The 20,490-nt window shown below is 41.4% G+C and overlaps 2 protein-coding genes across 5 annotated transcripts in view; one reads left to right on the top strand and one right to left on the bottom strand.

Annotated features, from left to right (window-relative positions):
- Positions 1-181: 181 nt before the first annotated feature.
- On the top strand, positions 182-19,112 carry LOC119545999 (rab3 GTPase-activating protein catalytic subunit). Its single transcript, XM_037851997.1, has 5 exons — positions 182-1,501; positions 1,870-2,042; positions 17,359-17,891; positions 17,951-18,180; positions 18,234-19,112. The coding sequence occupies exons 1-5, from the start codon at positions 182-184 to the stop codon at positions 18,732-18,734; spliced, it is 2,757 nt and encodes a 918-aa protein (XP_037707925.1). The 3' UTR covers positions 18,735-19,112.
- The window catches only part of LOC119545997 (leucine-rich repeat and fibronectin type-III domain-containing protein 2), a 57,083-nt gene continuing 41,593 nt past the window's right edge, over positions 5,001-20,490 (bottom strand). Inside the window, exons 3-10 of one of the 4 annotated variants that reach the window (XM_037851993.1) lie at positions 12,334-12,543; positions 10,951-11,901; positions 10,024-10,374; positions 8,732-9,414; positions 7,721-7,859; positions 6,737-6,861; positions 6,113-6,508; positions 5,001-5,144 (exon numbers count right to left, since the gene is read on the bottom strand). In XM_037851993.1, the coding sequence (XP_037707921.1) occupies positions 5,015-5,144; positions 6,113-6,508; positions 6,737-6,861; positions 7,721-7,859; positions 8,732-9,414; positions 10,024-10,374; positions 10,951-11,901; positions 12,334-12,525 (2,967 nt within the window). In that variant the 5' untranslated portion in view covers positions 12,526-12,543 and the 3' untranslated portion in view covers positions 5,001-5,014. The remainder of the gene's footprint in view (positions 5,145-6,112; positions 6,509-6,736; positions 6,862-7,720; positions 7,860-8,731; positions 9,415-10,023; positions 10,375-10,950; positions 11,902-12,333; positions 12,544-20,490) is intronic. The other 3 variants (XM_037851994.1, XM_037851995.1, XM_037851996.1) reach the window with 3 other exon arrangements.

The following is a 20,490-nucleotide window of genomic DNA, read 5'->3' as shown; positions in this document are numbered from 1 at the left end:
AATTTAATTTCATATGTAAAATATAAAAAACCTTTTACAACACTACTTTCCAGGGCTGCCGTAGCAATCAGCTGTTTAAGCCAATACCAAAGATCTGGCAACACTAGTCCATTGTTGTCTACGATTTTAGTTTGTTGTCTTTTGTTGATATACGCATTAAGCTCCTTAAAATCCTTTAAAAATGGCCGAGGAAATCGACGATAGTGAATTTTACCGGGAGAACTTCAGTGCCGATTCCGATTGGGAGGTGTTCAATGCCCAGCTGGGTGAGATCCTCCAGAAATGGGACGTGACCGCCGAATCTGACGTGGGCAGGTGTCTCAAAGCCGAGGAAATCTACAACTGCAAGTGGAAAGTGGAGAAGGAGACGCTGGATATGCTGAAAAATGGCATCCAAGTGGAGCACCATCAGGCCATCCTGCCGGACGAGGAACTGGCCAAGGAGAAGGTCAAGGAGAACACCTGTCTGCAGCGAACCAATTGCCATCATGACCTCATTGCCAATGGGAATAGCTTTGGACCCCCGATAAGAAGCTCCCAGGATCTGCATATTCTGGCCAGGATCTACGGACTCAGGCGGTTCATTGTCCTGCATCCCGTCAATCCTAATCTCAACTACATGAAGTCCACCTCGGAGTTCAATTTCTTTCTGAGCGCCATTGCCGTCGTGTCCGCAGAGGTTCAGAGTGTGGTCCCCATCTTTGTGCAGATCTACGATCCCAAATGGAACTTCTACACGGGCGTGGCCTTAGCTCCCGCACTGAGGACCAATTTCCGGCTCATTGGACTGGAGAAGGCCCCGCCCGAGTGCCGTTTCCTGATGGGTCTGCTCACCCTGTTCAGGGAAAAGGTGCCCACCTCCTATCCCCAGGCGGCCATGATCTCCGTTTGCACCACATATGCTCTGGACACCATGCGCATCCGCATGCCCATGTATGTGCCATTCGATCATGGCCTCAGTTCCGAGGATATAGTGGTCGACGGAGAGGTCTCGCACCTGGAAGTTCAACAGTTTTGCTCTCTGCCCCACGGATATACACCCGAGTCTTGCACAGAAATCTATTTGGTTTACACCTGGCCAGAGTTATCCGAACACGTGGCTTTTGACAGCGAACAGAGAAGCGATTTTGTGCCCTCCAAGGCGCCGCTTGGTAAGGTTTACCTCTCCGTGGAGGCCTCGTCGTATCTTTCCTGCTGCCTGAGAGATTATCAGCCTGTAGCCGGGGTCACTAGATCCCTGGAGTCCTTTGTGGGCCGGAATTTCTCGGGTATGAGCAGCGGAGCAGAGGCGGGTTCTAATCCCCTAGATCGCATTACCGAACACAAGTTGACTACACGCCGGGAACGGAGTTACGAGTTGCCCTCACAGGCGGGACTAACAAAACGACTGCCTGGTCCCATGACCGAAAGCGAACTGAGCGAACTTTTGGCCTATCTTTTCCCAGATATGCATCCCGAAATGGCGCTGTTTCCCTACTCCAAAAAGAGCTTCAAAGATAAGGTGAGTGGGGGTTATAATTTTCCTCAACCACAAACATAACCAAGTAAATAGCTTTCCCATATCATAATCCACTTAATCCATTCCATCCACATAAGGCTCATAAAATCAACTCTAATGGTTGATAATGTGGGTAATTCAAATTTCAAATCAATATTTTGCGATCTTGAAGAGGGCTTGGAAATCCTTTGGAACGAAATTTCATAAAATCCTTACTTAGTGCACACCTGTGCTATGTTTAGGGCGGAAGGACCAAGACGGAAATCGACTTCGATTCTTTTATAATAATAAGGATTAATAGAAATTATAAAATAAATCAAATAAAAAGCTGTATACTTATCCCCTTTTACCTTATTTCTGTCACTTCTTAGTTCGATCCCATGCGAATCAAGAGCGCTGTTCCCGATTCCTTGGTCTGTCGGCTCAGCTGTCTCCTGGCCACCTGCCACGCCCACTTGGGCAGCGTTGAGGGCATGGCTCAAGTGTGGGCGGCCTTTACCCGCCAACTGCGATTGCTGTGGGATAACTCCCTAACCGTACCAGGGTAAGTAAAACACAATATCACCCCAACAGATAGTAACAAAAATATGCTTTATTTGGAACTTGATGCGTACAAACTAAAAACCAAAAACCAAATTGTTTCGTAAATTTTCTAGTAAATTTAGTTTGCTAATCTGTGAAGCCGCAAAGTTAACACTTGAATTGGATTTATATTTAACAATATAACGCACATTTAATATGGGATCGTGTACTATAAGTCTAACTTTGTGGGTTGGTGGTGTTGTCTTCCTCAAAATCGGTTGGTGTCTTCGTTTTCAGTGTGATGTCAGAGATGAGCTCCTTTACCTACTATGCCTACCTCCAGTTTAAAGATATATATTTTATTTTGGTTGGCTGGCAGTTTTGGTGTCTCCGATTATCATAAAATATTACTCATCTCTTGGTTTCGTGTTTCGTTTTTTTTTCTCAAGTGCAGCTAAACTAAATTGAAGCACGTGCTTTCGTTTTTTTTCTTCATCGTTCTCAATGTGCTAAGGCAGTTTAATTAAGTTTTAATTGTTTAACACTAAATTTGATTTAAAGTTTCTTACACTAGTGTCGGATATTTGTTCCTCTACTTTTCCTTTGCTTGCTTTACAAGTGAAACATTTAACGGAAAATTTCTTTGAATTTATTGCCTACGTTGTATTGGAATATTTGTTTACTGGTTGTTCTAAATAATTGCTCCCGTTTTCCACCTAAATTGTGCTTACTGTACTAATGCTCAAAGCCTTGCCTATAACTGGGTTTCTTAGGGATAGAGTATAGAGTAAATATAGAGTAGATATTAGCTTACATCACTAAGTATCTAGTGCCAGACATGGACGTGTTGTGGATCTCTTGCGAAATCCTGTCCACGGGCACTAAATATTGTTAACTGTCAACTGTGTTTCGCCCGGACTTATCCGGACTGTTTGTCCGGATTTGCCCCTCCAACGATAATGATAATGATAAGGCTAAAACCAAAATCGTTTCAAACGCTTAAGCCTACGAATTTCTATATACAACGATGTACAGGCGCTCGACTAGGAAGCAAATAAATAGAAATAAAAATAAAACGATAAATTTTCAATATATTTGTTTTATTAAAATCTCACTAAAAATTAGAAATCATAAACATAAGATAGAACTTAGCACGCAAATGTTTCGATTGAAGCTTCTGTACAAAACGAAGTGAAACAAGTCGAGACTAAAAATCGATTTCGAACTGAAACGGACTTCAATATGAGTTAAATTAAAACTGTTTAGGCAGTAAAATGGTTTTGGTTGGTTCAAAAACTACTGGAATGGGTAAGCAGCCCTAAGGCTGGGATAGACAAACATAGAGTGAAATATAAATGAATTGGGGAAATGAAAAGAGGTCCAGACTAGAGAATGTTGTTGGGAATGCTTTAAATGTTAAAAGTGTGTGAGGAATTGATTTGACCTATTACAACTGGTTATTTGGCTCTTAACTATCTTGAAACTCTTTAAACTTGAATTACGGTTGTGTAAATTACATCTTATAGGACTGGTTTTGTTTGCTCATTCTAAATTATATACATATTGCTTTTTTTGTGCTCTCTCAGCGACTTCTATGCCTGTCTATCCCAGCATTTAAACGACCTTGCCTCCTTACACGCTACACATTAGTTAATTCGATATAATAGCTATTAAGTATAATTAGTACCAATATTGACTTAAGTTGTAGTTCTTTGATCGCTCAACATTATATCTCTGTTCCAACTGAGATTGCAAGAAAGAACTAGGGAAAGTTGTATTTATTGCACTCTAAACAGCATATAAAAATATCTATTCTCCTCTGTGTCTACACTTTAACGTCTGCCCATGCGATTGTTATGCATTATGCAGATTCCGAGAGGCCCCGGTGACAACAGCAGCAGCAACATCAAGGAGCTGCACTCAAGGCCCGGCCCTGTCTGCAGATGTGTCTGCTGGATCTGGTGCACTTTCTGTCCCAGTGTCAGCCAATGTCAAGTTCAGAGACAAGGACACTTCCTGCTGCTCCTCCTTGGGATGATGTTGCTGCTGTTGGTGCTGCTGCTGCACTTGTTCTATGCTCGACACCGAGGTGCTGGCCAAGGATGAGCCGGCTTCCTCCTCATCCTCTCGAGATGCTGCTGCTGCTGCTGCTGTTGTCACAGGTGCCATCTCCTCCTCGCTTAGACTACAATTACATGTACAATTACAGCTATCACTAAACGTATGCGCCTTATAATTGCCAATGTTGCCGGTTGCATCATGGTTATTACTGATATTATATAAAATATTGTTAGTCGCTGCCGCTGCCATTGCGGGTAACTGTAAACGGAAGGCATTGCTGCGGGGAAGTTGGCGTGTTGCTGCCGTGTTGCTGTTGCTGCTGCTGCTATTGTTGCTACTTTTGCTACTGTTGCTTGTGGGATGATGATAAATGATTTCCTGACGTTCATATTCGTTAAAATAGTTCTCAACAACAATGCCACTAGCTGTTGTTGCTGCTGCTGCTGCTGCTGCCTCGCTAGATGTTGCTGCTGCTGTTGCATCTTCTAGCGTTGCTGTCAACGCAGCCAGCGGCGATGGTTGCTGGTTGCTGATGCTGCTGCTGATGTTGCTGTTGTCAGTAGTTGTGGTATTGCTATTATGGAAATTGGCTGCCCGGGGCACCACATCGGGGGGCGAGGTGCAACGCTCTGTCTGCGGCATATAGTAGTGTAATCGTTGATGTTGCTGCTGTGCTGGCTGATATGGCTGCTCCAATTGCTGATTGTTTCTGTGTCGTTGTTGATGTCGCTCATTCCTCAACTGTTGCAGTTGCTGCTGATGTTGCTGATGCTGCTGTTGCAAATGTTGCTGCTGCTGTTGCTGCTGCTGCTGTTGCTGACGCCGACCATGCCCCCTGCCCCCTTGCCCCTCAATGGCCGGCGTCAGATATTGTCAGAAGATGCCGTCCCAGTTTAATACAACATTGAAATATCAGGACAACGTAAGTCGCCCTCATAATGGCACTAAACCGTTTCGCGTCGTCGGATTGCGGGCCATATAGATGTCCATGTCGTGATCCGTCCAATTGTCCGATGTATCGCAATAGTTGTTCAGCGTGTGCGTCGATCCCGCCTGCGAGTATCTGCAATGGGATTTATAGCAAACCATACCAGTTGTTTGTATCGATTATATCAGAGATTCACTAGTCCCACACAAACGCATTGCCCCATGCGTTTTGTGCAGTTAAAAATGCTCGTATCCAAGCGAAACGCAATTAAAATTAATGGAATCAGTGGAAAATTTATACAAGGGGTGTGTTAGGAGGGGGGTTTCGGGGGACTTTGGGTTAGTGGTGAAAGGAATGCATGTACACAATGTAGTTACAGAATTTTTTTCGTACATGGATGAAAGTTTGATTTGATTGCGGCGATGGATAGTTGCCAATCAAGGCTGAACATAAAGCTCGGCGAGGAAGTTGTTCGAAAGTGTTTTGGTTTGGGTTGGAAAAGTTGGCGAATGAATGGGTCATTTACTGCATCGGATTGAAAACTAAATGGGAATTGTAATTACTTTAAAACAGGTCAATCGTTTATCGATTTCTGTGAAAAACAAGCAGTTGAATAAAATATATTCTTATTATTTTAGCTATCTCTCGAATCATAAATCATTACTAAAATATTTAGAAGTAGACATCTGCTTTGATGATTTCAAAGTTCAAGGTTAAGATTAAATAAAAAGTTGGAAGAGGAACCACAAAGCCATTAATCAATACTTGTCTATTTTCCCACGATTTTTGAGAACTTTCCGTCGTTAGAAATCTTGAAGCTTGACATTGAAATCTTTCTGAGACGTTCTCTAATAAATCAAAGCCCCGCCCAATGCATAAAAAAGCTGATTAAATTAATCAGCAACGAAAGCTGTAAACCAATGAGTTAAAAAAAGAACTTTCAACGCAAAAGTTGAGAAACAAGAAACATAAAAGAAAGAACTGAAAGTGTAATTTAGGATGTGTGATTTGTGAGCCGTGATAATCGTCTTGAAGTGGGTGCGAAGTGGTTTTAATTAGGTTGTTTGTTTATATTTGGGTTTCCTGTGGGCCGTTCTACTTACCGACTTCCTGGTCGATGGTTATGTATGTGGGTGGTGTTCAGCTGTTCGCGGGATCTGGAACGCGGTCTCGATCTTCGGGCGCTGGAGGCGATGCTGGCCGGTCCGCCGCCGCCCACCATGCCGCCCATGGCCATCAGGCTGCTCACGGGCAGTCCGTTGCCGCCACCGCCGCCTCCGTTGCCGCCCATGCCACCGCCTCCTCCGTTTCCGCCCCCATGAATCGATCCCGCATACGAGGCACGGGACATTCGCTCCGAAGCGGCGGCCAGGGATTGCCGGGATTGTCGTAATTCCGGCCGGGAATTCACCAGATTCGAGGGAAAGGCACTGCCCAAATAGCCACGATGCGAATTATTCGAGAAACTATGCTGCGACTGTCCATCCGCCAGGGATCTACTGTAGTTGAATGTGTGTGTTGGTGTGTGCGTTGTATGTTGGTTTTCGTGGGCGTGTGTATGATGCATTATGCATAATTCATAATCAAACAATGAAACAATCGAAACGAACGGAATAAATAATATGGAAAATAAAGGCCTTGGTAAAAAATGCAAGAAGCTCGGAATGCAGGGCAAGCAAATGTTTGGTTCGCCGTGGATTGCGGAAGGTTAAAAATGGGTTACTCACCTTGATTTACCCACTTTGCCGGGCATTCCGGAGAAATGGCTACGCATATCGTCTGGCTGTTCCACTGGATAAATCCGGGGACGCGGTATCGAGCGACCACTGTAGGCCGAGACTTGATCCCATTCCTGATAAAGTGAGGGTTCATAAAAAAATGTTTTATTATAAATCATCATTAAGAATAAAAATATTTACTATAATCATTTAAACTTTTTAATGACAGTTTATATTTTTATACAGAACGATCTATTGATTTGTGATAAAGTGAGAGATCATAGAAAAATATTATATTATTATTATACATTATATTACTCGTTACTTTTCGCAAAAAAGGAATTACATATAGTAAAAATAAAAAAATTATTAACAAAAACCATTTAATGCCCTCAATTACAATCTGAATTTATATAAAGGCCAATCAGTTTATTACCTAACTTTTATTATCATATCAAATTTCGACTGCAGTTTAAAGTTTTAAGTTACTTTCTATTTATTTCCATGCTTAGGTTCAAGGAGCTTTCCATTTCCAGACTAAATTAAGAATTTTTTCCCGCCAATTCCACTAATCAGTAATTATTTACTTTAATATATTTGGCTAAGCAGCCTTGCCAAAAAACCTCAAAACAGAAGATGGCAAATCTGAAATACTTTGTGCACTCTTTCCATAGTATTTATCTGAGCCGCGCTCCATTTAATTTGTTGTCCCCCATAAATACAATCAACAGTCATCAAATCGCATCGCTGCCAATTTCCCGTAGTCATGGTCTAAGCCATCCCCAGTCCCCTACTTCTCCATTTCCCAGATAGCCAACTATCTGACAATCCGGACAGCCAGTCAGCCCCTCAGCCCCTCAGCCAGTTATATAGTTAGCCAGCCAGTCGGGAGCCAGAAGTGGCAACAATTTCTTGGCAAGCTCCTCCACCAGTTAGGCCAAGGGGTTATTGAGTGGAGTGGTGTAGAGTGGAGTGTCTGGGGGAACTACTCACCTTGTGATTGTTAAATGCCGATAGCGTTGCAATGGAGCCAAGTGGTCCCGGTGAACCGGTCGGACCGCAGCAATTAACGGGCAGACCTCCAATTGGCAGCGGACTCTTCTGCTGGCTGTTCTGCAGTTTGCGGGAGCGTCTGCAAAAAAAAATAGGATAGGGAAAGGATGAGATCTAGAACGAAATAGGGGTCCTAAATACCCTTGCCAAACCAATAATTGCATCGTTTATCTTGTAACAATTAGAGAAAAAACATATACTAATGCTCCACAAAACGGAATGTCTGTTGCAGTTAATTAAGGGTCTTAAAAGTGGGTTATCCATTTAAGAAATTTGTACAGGTATGCCCTGGAAATCTTAAATTTTACTGATAATATTAAAAAAATCTCTGAAATAAGTAAGGTTATTGGACCGAAATCTTTTACGCTGGGGACTGTTTTTAAAAAATAAAACTTTGCATATAAAGGGAAATATTCTTTATAATATTTCTTGGAAAAAGAAGTAATATCTGTGGAATGGGAATAATAACATGTGGTATTAACTATCGATTGATTGGGTTCTAGTATAATTTTTGTCAAAAGTATTTATAGGAAAATTTTTTAAGCTGGGAACTTTTTGTTACCTTCTAAAAAAATTGTATTTTGTTAAAATTCTAAAAATTCCACCCTTTTTTTGTTCGGTAACCCATGGCTATTTATAATAAACATCCTGTAAAAATCACACTATCCCCAACAAGAGTACAATGGGGTTGCACTTGGAGATGATTAAGTGTGAAGATACTATGGAGAGCATAAAGCGTAGCAAATTCTACGCAGTGCGATGGGGCCAAAATAGACTGTATAGAAAAGTGGCAACGACTTAAGGACCTGCGATAAATCAGCCAGCCACTTTGCACAGCAATTGGCTTTGTCCGTGGCTCAGTTGTTGGGTAATAACTCTTTGGTGAAAGGGAAAGGGGAAAGTCGCTTAAAGAACAACTGAAATATATATATGCTATATATAGGGACGCACCTGCTGGCAGCAATGAAGACAATCACGGCCACAATGATGGTGCCACAAATGGCCGCACTGGCCGCAATCGTTATCTTGTCCATGTTGGAGGCCTGCGAGGCGACTGTGCGGACCTCTCGGCACTGCTGATAGGGAACCGTTTCCGGGGTCACATGGAGCTCCTCCAGCGAGATGACGCACACAATGATGCACTCCTGGGCGGGGACATTCTTGATCTTGAACTCACGTTCGCTGGACTCCAATGGTGGTCCCTGCTTGAAGGCCTTCTCGCCGAACAGTCGATAGACCACCCGGAATCCCAAGATATTCGCCGTATCCGAATCCCACTGGATGATCACGGAACTATCCTGCCGGAAGGCGTGCTTCACCTGCACCTCGTTGGCATCGTCGATGCGAGTTCCCCTCTGGGGTGGATAGCCCAGGACAAGTGGTGGCCTCTGCGGCTTGTGAAGGCCTCCAGTTCCTGCGGCACTATTGCCATTGCCATTGGTCACTCCTTGGCGCCATCCTGGAGCCTGTTTGCCATTCCCATGGCCGGTGGATGTGGATGAGGAGGAGGAACTGCTGCTGGTGGTGATGGAGGTGGCCTGAACTGTGCCGGTTCCGTTGACAGAGAGATTCGATGTGGGAGATGTCGCTGTGGTGGCCGATATCGTTGTAGTTGACTTGGTCGGAGGACGAGTCTGTAAAGGGGAATTTTTGAAATATTGGGAAGAAATAGGAGATCAATAATAGAATTTATTGAACTATTAGTTTTTAATATACCTATGTTTATAAATTTTATAAAGCTTTAAATCATACATAAATTATAATTCACCTTAAGACAGTAACATGTTTTTCCCGATATTTAAAATTTTTAATTTCTGAATTCAGGATATCATTATTTATGTATTCTCCATAAAAACATTAAGGTTTTAAAAACTTTTTTAAAATATGTTGCTGAACTTTTAAAATTCTCATTAATAATCTTTTGCTCACATTCCGCTTAAAGTTTCTTGATTTATGAATATTAAATATTAACTTACTGAATACATGATATCATAACTTATTGTTTCCATAATTAATAATTAATTAATTAAAATGATTTAAAGGCTTTCAACATTTTTCTTTAATATACGACTTTAAAAGTGAACAACTGACACATCCCGCTTGATGTTTCTTGATTTATTTGACAAAGTGTCGCTGAGGAACCGCCACCATGATATATTTCTCCCCCTTTTTATATTTTATTTTATTTCCCCCCCAATTGTTAAATTAACGATGCCTCCTGGTTTTATCACCTGCCCACTTACCGTACTCCTCTTGGTTGTTGGCTCCGGTGTGGTTGTCGTTGTGGTTGTTGTGGGTGTCGTTGTCGAAGTGGAGCTGCTCACACTGCTGGTCACCGGAGCGGAGGCAGCAGTGCCAGTGCCCACTGTACCCGTACCCACTGTACCCGTGCCCAAGCCCGTTTCATATTCCACCGAATCGGGCGATGAGGAGAGAGTTGGCTTCAGGTTGTCGGCCAGGCCGACGGGTCCTCGGAGGGCGGCATCGGCAATGTCCGGACAACTCAGCTCCTCCGGCTGAATCGAGTAGAAGCCCCGGTCCCGGAAACGTGGTGGGGTGCCACAAAACTGGGGGTTCCGTTCGCGTGATGTAACCTGGGGGTGGGCGTGGGAGTTGGGGTTGGGAAAAAGCAAACCCAAACACAGTTGCCGAGTTAATGAAACGAACGTTAGCAAGTTTGCCAAGCAAAAGATCCAATCGGAAATGGGCCATTTGACAACGAGTTTTATCAGGGTGTCATAAAAATATGTGGGTGCTAAGGTCTGCTACGGAAAAGAGGCTAACATCTGTCATTTATGTTTATATATATAACTTTAAGCTATTTTTTTAAAGAAAGTTTCATGACGTTTAGTAAATTAAAAAGTTATTGCAATTATGGGTAGGTCTAATATGTTTTATTTATGTTTTGTAGGAATTTTAAGTTGGCAAATGTAGGATAAAAATATTTTTTTTTTTAAATCACTTAATTTGTCCTTATAAAAAAAAATAGGGAAAATTGTTATTATAAAAATGTTTATAAAAATATAAGTTTATAACCCATTTGCATGATCTGCTTAGGAATATTCTTGTTTCTGTGGCACCTAGATGGGATTTTTTGCTTGGAAGTTGGTTTATACAGATATGCCACCCTGTAGAGCGCAATTCCACCAGTTTATCCCGCATCCACTCACCTGTAAGTCACCATTCCGAATCCACTCGGCCACCCATCGCAGCTTGCAATCGCAGTGAAGGAACCTGCCTCCGAGGGAGAGTCCACGCAGAGTGGCATTCAGATGGGCGAAGGCGCCTTCGGGCACGCTGCTCAGTGGATTTCCGTCCAGGGCCAGCAGCGTGATGCCCGGATTTCCCCGAAAGGCGGCCTCCGGCAGGGTGGTCAGCAGATTGAAGCCAATGTCCAGGACACGCAGCTCCTTCAGCGAGTGCACAGCACCGATGGGAAATTCGGCCAGCAGGTTGTTGAGCAAACTCAGTGAGCTCAGTGTTTTTCGTACACCTGCAAATGCCGTTTCGCCAATGCTCTGGATGAGATTCCTTTCCAGATTCAGGGCGGTCAACGCGTCCAGACCATCGAACACTCGAATGCCACCCGCACCGGGCAGTTTCTTGATGCCATTCTGTGAGAGATCGAGAAAAGCCAGGCTTTTCAGACCCCTAATACTTTCCGGCACCTTTCGCTGCTTGGTTCCCTTCAGATTGAGGTTCTTCAGACTCTGTTCGAGTCCCCGAAATGCATTGGCAGCCAGGGTAACATTGTTATCGTTCAGCTTGAGGGTTGACAGCTTTGTCAGGCCCACAAAGGCATCGTCGGGAATGTGGCTGAGCTGATTTTTGGACAAGTCCAGCAGGTTCAGCTTGCCCAGGACCTTGAGTGCCTCCACTGGCACATCGGCCAGGAGATTATCCTGCAGATTAAGATTCCGCAGCACCGATTCCTGGCCCTTGAAGGCACCCGTCGCTATTCTCTGGATGCCACAGCTCGAGAGTTGCACATTGTGCAGGCTCAAATTGCTGAAAATGGCTTCGGGCAACTCTGTTATCGTGGAGTTATTCACGTACAGCAAATCCACAGGCTTCAGGCGGGCATGGCTGTTCATCGCATCCAGCAATTGCAGAAAGTCCACCTAGAAAAGGGATTAAATTCGATAAAATCATCACATTATATTATATTAAAGTTCAAGTGCCCGAGGTCAGTCCTTGCTTATGGTCTATAAGTTATGGCTTAGCTATACTTTTTATGGTGCCAGTACAGGAATTATGTTCTTAATTTATAAGGATTTTGAAGTGGTTTCTTAAATTCTGGCCATTAAAAGCCATTAAAGGTTTTTCTAATTATTTTAAAGGATTATTTTACTATATAATATGAAATAAAATATTATTTTTACATATTTCACCGAGCCATATCAATTTAAATATCATAAAATCTTTAGACATTATGTATCTTTATGTAAATAAATAAGGCAATATAATTGTTTAAATATTTAAATAATAAATAACAGTGAAACATGATATTTTACCTATAATATCATTATATGGGATAACGAATCAACTCTCACCTGATCACATTGCACGGATAGCTCCCTGCCCAGATTGTAGGCGCAGATGCAGCTCGTCTGCAGGTCGGGCACATCCCTCTGCCAAGGACACTGGGCGTGGGCCAATCCGACCCTTCCCAGGATTAGTGGGAGTAGCAGGAGCAGGGGCGTGGTCGCTGCTGGTATAGCTTTTGTCGTTCGGCCTGGTCTCATCTTGGTGCCGGCATAGAGCTGCAAATAAACAGGAGAAACGTAGTTTCAGTTAGAGAGAGTGAATCTGGGGGCTCAATGAAAAAGTGAAGGTTGTCTGGTCCAGTCGGGTCATAAATTACCCAATTAATACTGTCGCCTGGCAGGCAAATCTCCGCCCCTGTATTCTAGTATCTTTCATTGGTCAGTTGGTCAAGGATTGGTATGGGGGTAAATGTATAAGACACGAAATACACAGAAAAAAAAGCAGAACCTCTTTGAAAAATTATTTAAGAGGTGTTCAGTGATCAGCATAAAAGCTCTGAACATTCCAAATAATAGGTAGATAGCAACAAGTATATTAAAGATCATAATTTATATTTTTCTGTGTGTTTAAATATTTCAATCATAACATTATATTTATCATAAATTATTTTACTAACTCAGCCATGATTTATTATATTTTTTCTCAGCATGGAAAGTGCAAGTGGACGAGCTTTATCAATCAGTTTTGGCAGGCTACTTTCAATTTCATTTTCATGCTCGTTAGACAACAAACAGTGCGTGAAAGGAGCGCCCCCTTCCATTGCCGTGATCTGATCCTTGGGGCAGTTTAGTTTTGATTAATTTGCCCGTCCGCCTGGCTGCCCCTGTCAAACGAGGTGCTTCACTTCCCAGTCACTTTTCCGGCTCCTCCTTTGGGCCATAAAATAGGCATAAAAACGGGGATGATGAACGTAGCGTGAGTAAATCCTTTGCATCCCTTTAGGGGCTCTTTTCAAAAAACCAAAAAAAAAAAAGGACCAACCGCCAAACGTACCAAATAAAAAAGTGTTACGCGGCGTAGCTTTTTGTAAGCCATTTAATTTAATTTGGCCGCCTCATAAAAAAGCCAAGCACGTGACGTTCCCCTCTTTTTTTCCCGCCTTTAACCCCCCTTTTCATCCCCTTTTTGGCCACCATGCAAACAATAGGTGATGACTTAAGGGTCAGCAAAGAAGCTGTTGACCTTTTTGCATAATCATGAGTTATAATGACACACACTTTTCTCTTTTTCGGTTGGTATTGCTTGAGACAATTTTTTATTCTCGCTGGTCATTGTTATATTATGAGATTTCAAGCAGAAAAAGAACAGGTGAATGGACCTTAGTTGATTTTTTTTATAACAAATAAAGATAGTCTGGTATAAAGGCTTCATAAATCATTTTCAGTTTAATTAATCAATTTAATTGTCGAAGATGTACACAAAAAAACCTTTAAAGTAAAAAAATATTTTGAAAATATGTTTCATTTAAGTGTTCGTGCCCTAATCAATCAAATCTATTTGTACTTGATTTCCCGTATAATTTGAATTCAAACCAAAGCTTATGGAGATTTTACTCGATTGCAAATTAAGTTCCGCGACCACTTTTATGCCTCCTCTGCAACTCCCGGATAAACCGCAGAATAATAATTAAACTGCACGCTCCGCTGCATTCCAAATAATAATCAACATTTTGTCTTTTGATTGATAGTTTTTTCTTCATCTCGGCAGCTGTGTCACGCCTCCCTGAATCCATAAGATACTTCCCCCAGGGAGAGGAGGCTGCTGAGGTTGATGTTTCAATTGTCCGATGCGCCTGACTTCATTTTTCATGGCATTTTGGGTTTTTTGTTGGGTTGTCTCTCTTCCTTAATTCAACTTATAAATTGCATTACGTGGCTAAATCCGAACAAAAAAAAAAAAAATAATAAAAGAAGAAGGCAGAAAAATATTTCAAGCTCCACTGTGCACTCCACACTTTTGCAGCTCTCGTTCCTCATTTCTCATTTCTCACTCAACTGTCTGGCCACAAATTTAATTAAAAAATTCTTGCACCATTTTATTCCCTTTCTTTTATTCGCGCCGAGTCGCCTTTGTTGTTTTTCTTCTGCGTATTAATTGCATCACTAAATTTTTTAATGCGCGAAAAGTGCGAAAATTGCAGCTGGAAAACAAAGGAAGAAGTGCAGCCCAACTACTGGCCGAGTGAATAAATGAAAAATGAAAAACAATTGAGTACAGTTGCGCAGCAAAAAGGCAGCCACAAAAATATTTTTATCTAAAGGTTTGTTTATTTTTTTAAACAAAAAAATATTTTTTTTTAACAATAAAAATTGGTTTAAAAAGAGACGTTATAGAAGAATGAGTCTGCTATAATTTTTTTTAAAACTAATTTTATTATTCGGCAAATTTATTTTTTAATGAAAACAGTATCAGTATTTTTAAGCTAAAACAATGGGTTCAAAACGGAAATTATATTTTTGTTTAAAAAAATTAAATAATTGGGTTTAATTTACTTTTTATGAATTTCCAAATCATTCCTAATTGCCCTATTATACTTATATTTTTAATACATAGTAAGAAAACTTTTTTTAAAGAAATATTCATATGTTAGTATCACAAACTATGTTTTTTGTTTTATTTTATTTTTAAAAAACAAAAATAATTAAATTGATTGCAAAAGCTAAGATCCCTAAACATTTTGTTCTTACATTTTTAAACTCTTCCCCAGGGTATTTAGAGAAAACTCAACTTTTTGTTTTCTCACCCAAAAACTTGAAAGGTGCAAATGATTTTTCTATCCCTCTCAGTCAGTGTTGTTGTTTCTTTTGTTGTGGCCGCTTAATTATTCACTCTTTTTTTAAATTTTTTTTTGGTGGTCGGTGGCTTGGCAAATTTGCATTTTTAGACAATGGTCGAGCGGTTAATTTTTTTCTTTCTGTTTTTGTTTTGCCTGATTTTTTTCATCCACCTGCCTTTCGGTCCAAGTTGGGCAATCTTCTGCTCCCATCACACACCTCTAGGCACAAAAATGTTTTAATTGAAGTTTTATTTAACAAAAGCCGGGCATACTTCTTGTGGGCGTGGCCTTGGGGGCGGCTGTGGGCTTAAGGTCACATAATGCTGTTAAGCATTTAAGTGGATTAGAATTTCTGAGGTTGAAAAAAGTGAATTTGCTTCTTTTTTTTGGTTAGCTCTTGTGGGAAAAGTTGTCAATTGAAAAGTTTATATATAGATGGGATTATATATAGAACTGCTTGGGTTTATTTGGGTTGGAGTGTGGCTTAGGTGTGAGTGCGTAGGTTGATCATATTTTGGGTCAGCTTAGCCACAGGAATTAAATGGCGACCAACACCAAAAATTGGGTTGCCGTTTGAGCTTGAGCCGATGAAGTTTGAAGCCCTTTTTAGGGCATATTAATTTTGGATTTCTAAGATGGAATTAACTTTTACCTGGGCTTTGGAAGGGGTTAGAAAGGTATTTTGGGGTTATCCAATTATGGGACATCGTTTTTAAATAATGAATATTAAAGCGTCTTTTGTTAGGGCTTGTAGAATGCTAAAAAATAAGTAAACACTTATAAAAGCTTATGGAAACAAAACATCTCCGACCGCTTGGCTTATCCCATAAATTCCTTGAAAATCCTTGGTTTCTTAAATAAATAACCCCAACTAAATCCCCTTTTAAATATTCCAGCTTTTGTCGTCTCATTTTGGTGCTTAGGCAAAAAAACAAACAATTTCCATTTAACCGCAGCTTATCCTTCTAGCCATTGCAGCCCAGTAAATTGTTCTGTTGGCCACACAAAAATAAACGTAACTCTGGCTAGTTTATTGGACCATTTTAACGATGATGTTGTTTGGGGGGTGGTGGCCCAGAAAACATAGACATAGAATTAATGACTTGAAGCACATTTGATGTTTTTATTTTACTGCAACTAAAATGAAAGTGTCCAGAAGATGGCCAAATGCTTAGAGATTGGGCATTGTCAAGTGGCCAGCATTAGGTCAATAAAAGCCAAGAGCCATTTGTCAGCTAGCTATGGGCCTCCTGCTGCCATGTTGAGTGCAATTTTAGCCACTTTAAAAACCTTTTAAGCAGCTGCTCCCTTCCTGCTGCTGCAGCTGTCCACGCAGCCACTAATAAGGCAACTTTTATGCAAATGCCAAGTGCAGGAGCTGCAGGGCTCTGGCTCCCTATTCCTCTTCTTTTTTTTTTTTTTGGCCTGGCCAACATCCGCTGTCGTGGTCCAAATAACTCACTTCCCCCTTAATGCAGCACATGTAGCCATGGTACACTCTACACTGTGCTCCGAAAGTTCACCGAACTCTTTTGGCTGAGTCACCTCCACCACCACTTCTCGGGCTCATTGGCTATGCAAGACCAGAGGGCCACGCACGCGTTGACAGCCATGATGAGCGTGAATATCAATTGGCTTAGCAGGGTGAGCAGCGGGGGCATAGATATGTATACACTCCCATAGTTTGGCCTGATATATGCATGGCAACTTGGCCGAGAGCTCGCTTATAGCCGCCTTTTGTCGGGTTGATTGTCAAGGCACAGTCTGAGATTGCCCCAAAGAATGTGACTGATATGTTTAAAGGGCGGAGGAAGACTTGGCCCAGGTGGGGGGAAGCCCAGGCAGTCATGAAAAGCACCGATTAAGACGCAGATGAAATCTTAAACGTATAATGCTCAACCTGAAGACGGTGATTCAAAGAATAAGTCAACTCTGATGCTCAGAAAAAATATAATCAAGATTGTTATTATAAGTGAGTATAAGGTTAAAAAGCAAAAACACACAGAATTCTATAAAGTGTATAGCTAATATGAAAATGGTAGCAAACCATCTAACCAGGTAGTTTCTATCAATAGGTTAACTCAATATAAAACAGAGTTATTTAATTTAAAGAGTTGCTTAGTTACTGAAATCAAATAAGGCATATAAATAGCCCCCAAAATACAACATAAGCCTAATTAATTAAGCGAATGTATCAACACCTCTGGTTCCGCTCAACATGCTAACACCTCCAATTCCTCTGAATTTCCCCCAGAATTTCCGCCGGCTTTCCCGACACGCGCACCTGTCTGCTCCACCAGAAACTACAGATGCTCAACGTTTGCGTGGAACGTCGCGTGCAACGGGAGGCGAATAGCAAACGAAAATCCGAGGGTCTGATGAGAAAAGCCAGTTCCGAGGAGGATGAAGATGAGGAGGACGACGACGAGGGCGAGTTCTTTGACTGCGATGATCTGACTGCCGGCTCTGGTTCTCCAACGAAATCAGTTCTTAGTCTGAAACCCGAGGGTCGACTAAGGCGTTTGAACGATGAGCGATTACTGGAGGAACCTGAGGAGTATCTTTATATACCAGAAACCCAGGATCCGGTTCCAAAGACCGAAGATCAGCTGCAGGACGATGCCGAAGTCATGCTGAAATTGGGACCTGGCTCCGGCTTGACCACCCAAATGATGTGTACTTCCCTGCTTTCCGATATGGAAGCCTTCAAGGCTGCCAATCCCAGGGGCGCCATGGAGGACTTTATACGCTGGTATAGTCCCAAAGATTGGGAGGAGGTCACTGATGGTAAGAGATTTAAGTCTGAATAAGTAAAATGATGTTTACTATACAACATTTTCTTTCAGAACTGGGTCAGGTGCATCATCAGTTAAGTGTTCGGATGACCACTGAGGGCAATACATGGCAAAAAGTCTGGGAACAGGCTCAGGCAGTTCCTATAAGCAGACAAAAAAGACTCTTTGATGACACTAATGAAGCTTTGAAGGTGCTTCACTATATGGAGACTCGAAAAATGCATGAGATCTACAATCTGACCATAGTTCCCTTGCTGCATTCAGCAATATTAAAACTAATTGTGAGTTAAATTTAAATCATTCTTTACAAAATTGTATATTATTTTTCTTACAGGACATTCTAAGCAATGCTAAACTGGAGGATTTATTTAGCCCTCAGATTGAGCAACTTCTCGCCGATCTCTGCCGCCTCTCACGCTCTCATTCGGATCAACTTCCTCCAATACAACCCTTGTTAGATGACCTTGCCGAGTTGGAACGTCGGTTTTATCAATTTAAGTGCTTTGAACGCCTATCGGGATATCCCAAAAGGAGCTCCCTTCAGCAAGTGAAACTTCAGTTCGAGGAGATCCTGCGCAATGAGAACTGTTGTACGATTGTGAATCGAAGACTGACAGCAGCTGGGGATGGCACTTTGTACGACATCCTCATACCCAAATTGGAGGAGGATATGGCCGATCGACTGGTCAGCAAGGATTATATTATTAGATTGGATGGGGATACGAAGAGCACAGAGAAGGGATTGTATCTGGGTCCGCAGTTCATGAGGGCCATTGTCACGGGCGAGAAACTGAGACTTTGTGGAGCCTTTACGGAAAGTACAGCTTTTGTCTAAGACTTATTTCGGTCACTGGAGAAATGATAGATTTTTTATTTTTTAAGTATGTAGTAGTAAACTATAAAAGAACTAATCAAATTAGAAGAGCAAAGCAGGACATAGTTTTATCCAAAAAAAAAAGACTTCATAGAAGATTTTAAGAAAGAAGGTATAGCAGACAGCAATAAAAATCAAAACGGAAATTTACAAATGTTAAAACGAAATAAGCTGGAAAAAATTGCATTTGCTTCTCGAAGTTCCACACAAAAAAATAGAACTATACACATACTTTTTAAAAAAATAATATTAAAATCAAATATTTATTATGCTACTTAAATTGGTGTTATTGGTGCTATAGAAAGGAAATAAAAATATTTTTAGTTAACTACATTACAATCTCACAATCTTTTAGCCTTCATCTCCGCTCATCATTTTCGGAGGAATCGCCCTCTGAGATCTTGGGCCACATATAATCACATAATCACTTCTGCAGCCGCAAGTCTTAAGGCCAAAAGAAATCCGCATGGAAACTCGACTTGAATGACAGGCAAGGAAAGCGAGGAAAGCTCTTCTGCTACTTTTCTTGAACCAGCAAACTTTGGCCAGGCAATTGCCGAAATGCGAGGAAAATGCCAGTCTGGGCCATAAGCAAATTGTGGGCCATGTTTAACTGGAATTATTTTAAGCGCACACTTCAAGTGGAAAAGGAGGAGGCGGGCCAAGAAACCGCTGGAGAAAGGGGCGGAATCGAGGGACCCAAAAACCCAGACATAAAACATTTCTACTAGTCGTTTGCTCCTCGGGTTTTGCTGGTAATGTTTTCTCCACTAAATTACCTACGGGCAATAATTGTTTTGTGTACATGTCGGCTGTTGTGCCCGCCTGTTGTTGCCTCGTAAAGCCTGCAACACTGTTGCCAGCCGTACTATCCTATTCCCGCCGCCAAAACTACTGCCTCCTTGGCGAACCAAAAATGTAAGAGTGTAAAATAAATTTGTATTTACTGCATTTGAGGGCAGGAATTATGTGAGTGCCTGGGCTTTTCGGGGCACTTGCCCCGGTGCTTAAATGCAGGGGATCTGCAGCATGTTAGTGCTCAAACCAACTGGCTTCCACATTCCACGCTCGCATCCATTTAAAGGCTTAAAGTTGTTGGTAATAGGATGTGGGATGCAGATTAACTTTGCAACTTACCGCTTTCTAAATTTCGTGTGAGTTTTATGGGAAATACGTAGTTTCGAGTTGGATATTTTTCGAAACTGCAGAAAACTATTATGGCTGAATTTATTAGGTCTTAAGAAATATTACATAAATAAAATGGCTTTTTAAATATCAGTTTTTTTAGAAAAGCTTAAATTACTATTGGTTTTATACTGCTTATATTTAAATAATAATTTATTTTGGATTTAGCATAAATATTACTTTACTATTACATCTTTACTATCTCAAATTCCCCTGTCACATTAGCCATTTTCTGCCAGTGAGACACCTTGCCAATGATTTTATGACGCCATCAATCGATCCACCGAAGGACCACAATCAATGAATTTATTGTTGGCTGCTTTATGCGAATTCGTTGCTAGTGGCCATTCAATAAATCAAAGAATAAATTGTGCATGCAGTAGTCAGCCAAACATATTTGTAATGATATTCATATGTGAGGCAGCCAGATATGTATTTTGTGTATATTCAATAAAATAATATTGCAAAAAAGCCAAAGCGAAGGCTTAATTAAATTCTTGCATTCAATTTGGCATGAAATGGTTTGATTTGA

This window comes from Drosophila subpulchrella, chromosome 2L, assembly GCF_014743375.2.
Source record: "Drosophila subpulchrella strain 33 F10 #4 breed RU33 chromosome 2L, RU_Dsub_v1.1 Primary Assembly, whole genome shotgun sequence".
In the NCBI taxonomy this organism is placed as follows: domain Eukaryota; kingdom Metazoa; phylum Arthropoda; class Insecta; order Diptera; family Drosophilidae; genus Drosophila; species Drosophila subpulchrella.
Note: the sequence above shows the minus strand (reverse complement) of the source record. Positions and strands in the feature narration are given on the sequence as shown.

What these genes read in the sequence shown, in the direction of transcription:
- LOC119545999 (XM_037851997.1), top strand. Translation starts at nt 182, where the DNA reads ATGGCCGAGGAAATCGACGATAGTGAATTTTACCGGGAGAACTTCAGT. An exon ending in AAAAGAGCTTCAAAGATAAG is followed by an intron (nt 1,502 to 1,869) that starts GTGAGTGGGGGT and finishes GTCACTTCTTAG; the next exon opens with TTCGATCCCATGCGAATCAA. An exon ending in CAGCAATATTAAAACTAATT is followed by an intron (nt 18,181 to 18,233) that starts GTGAGTTAAATT and finishes TTTTTCTTACAG; the next exon opens with GACATTCTAAGCAATGCTAA.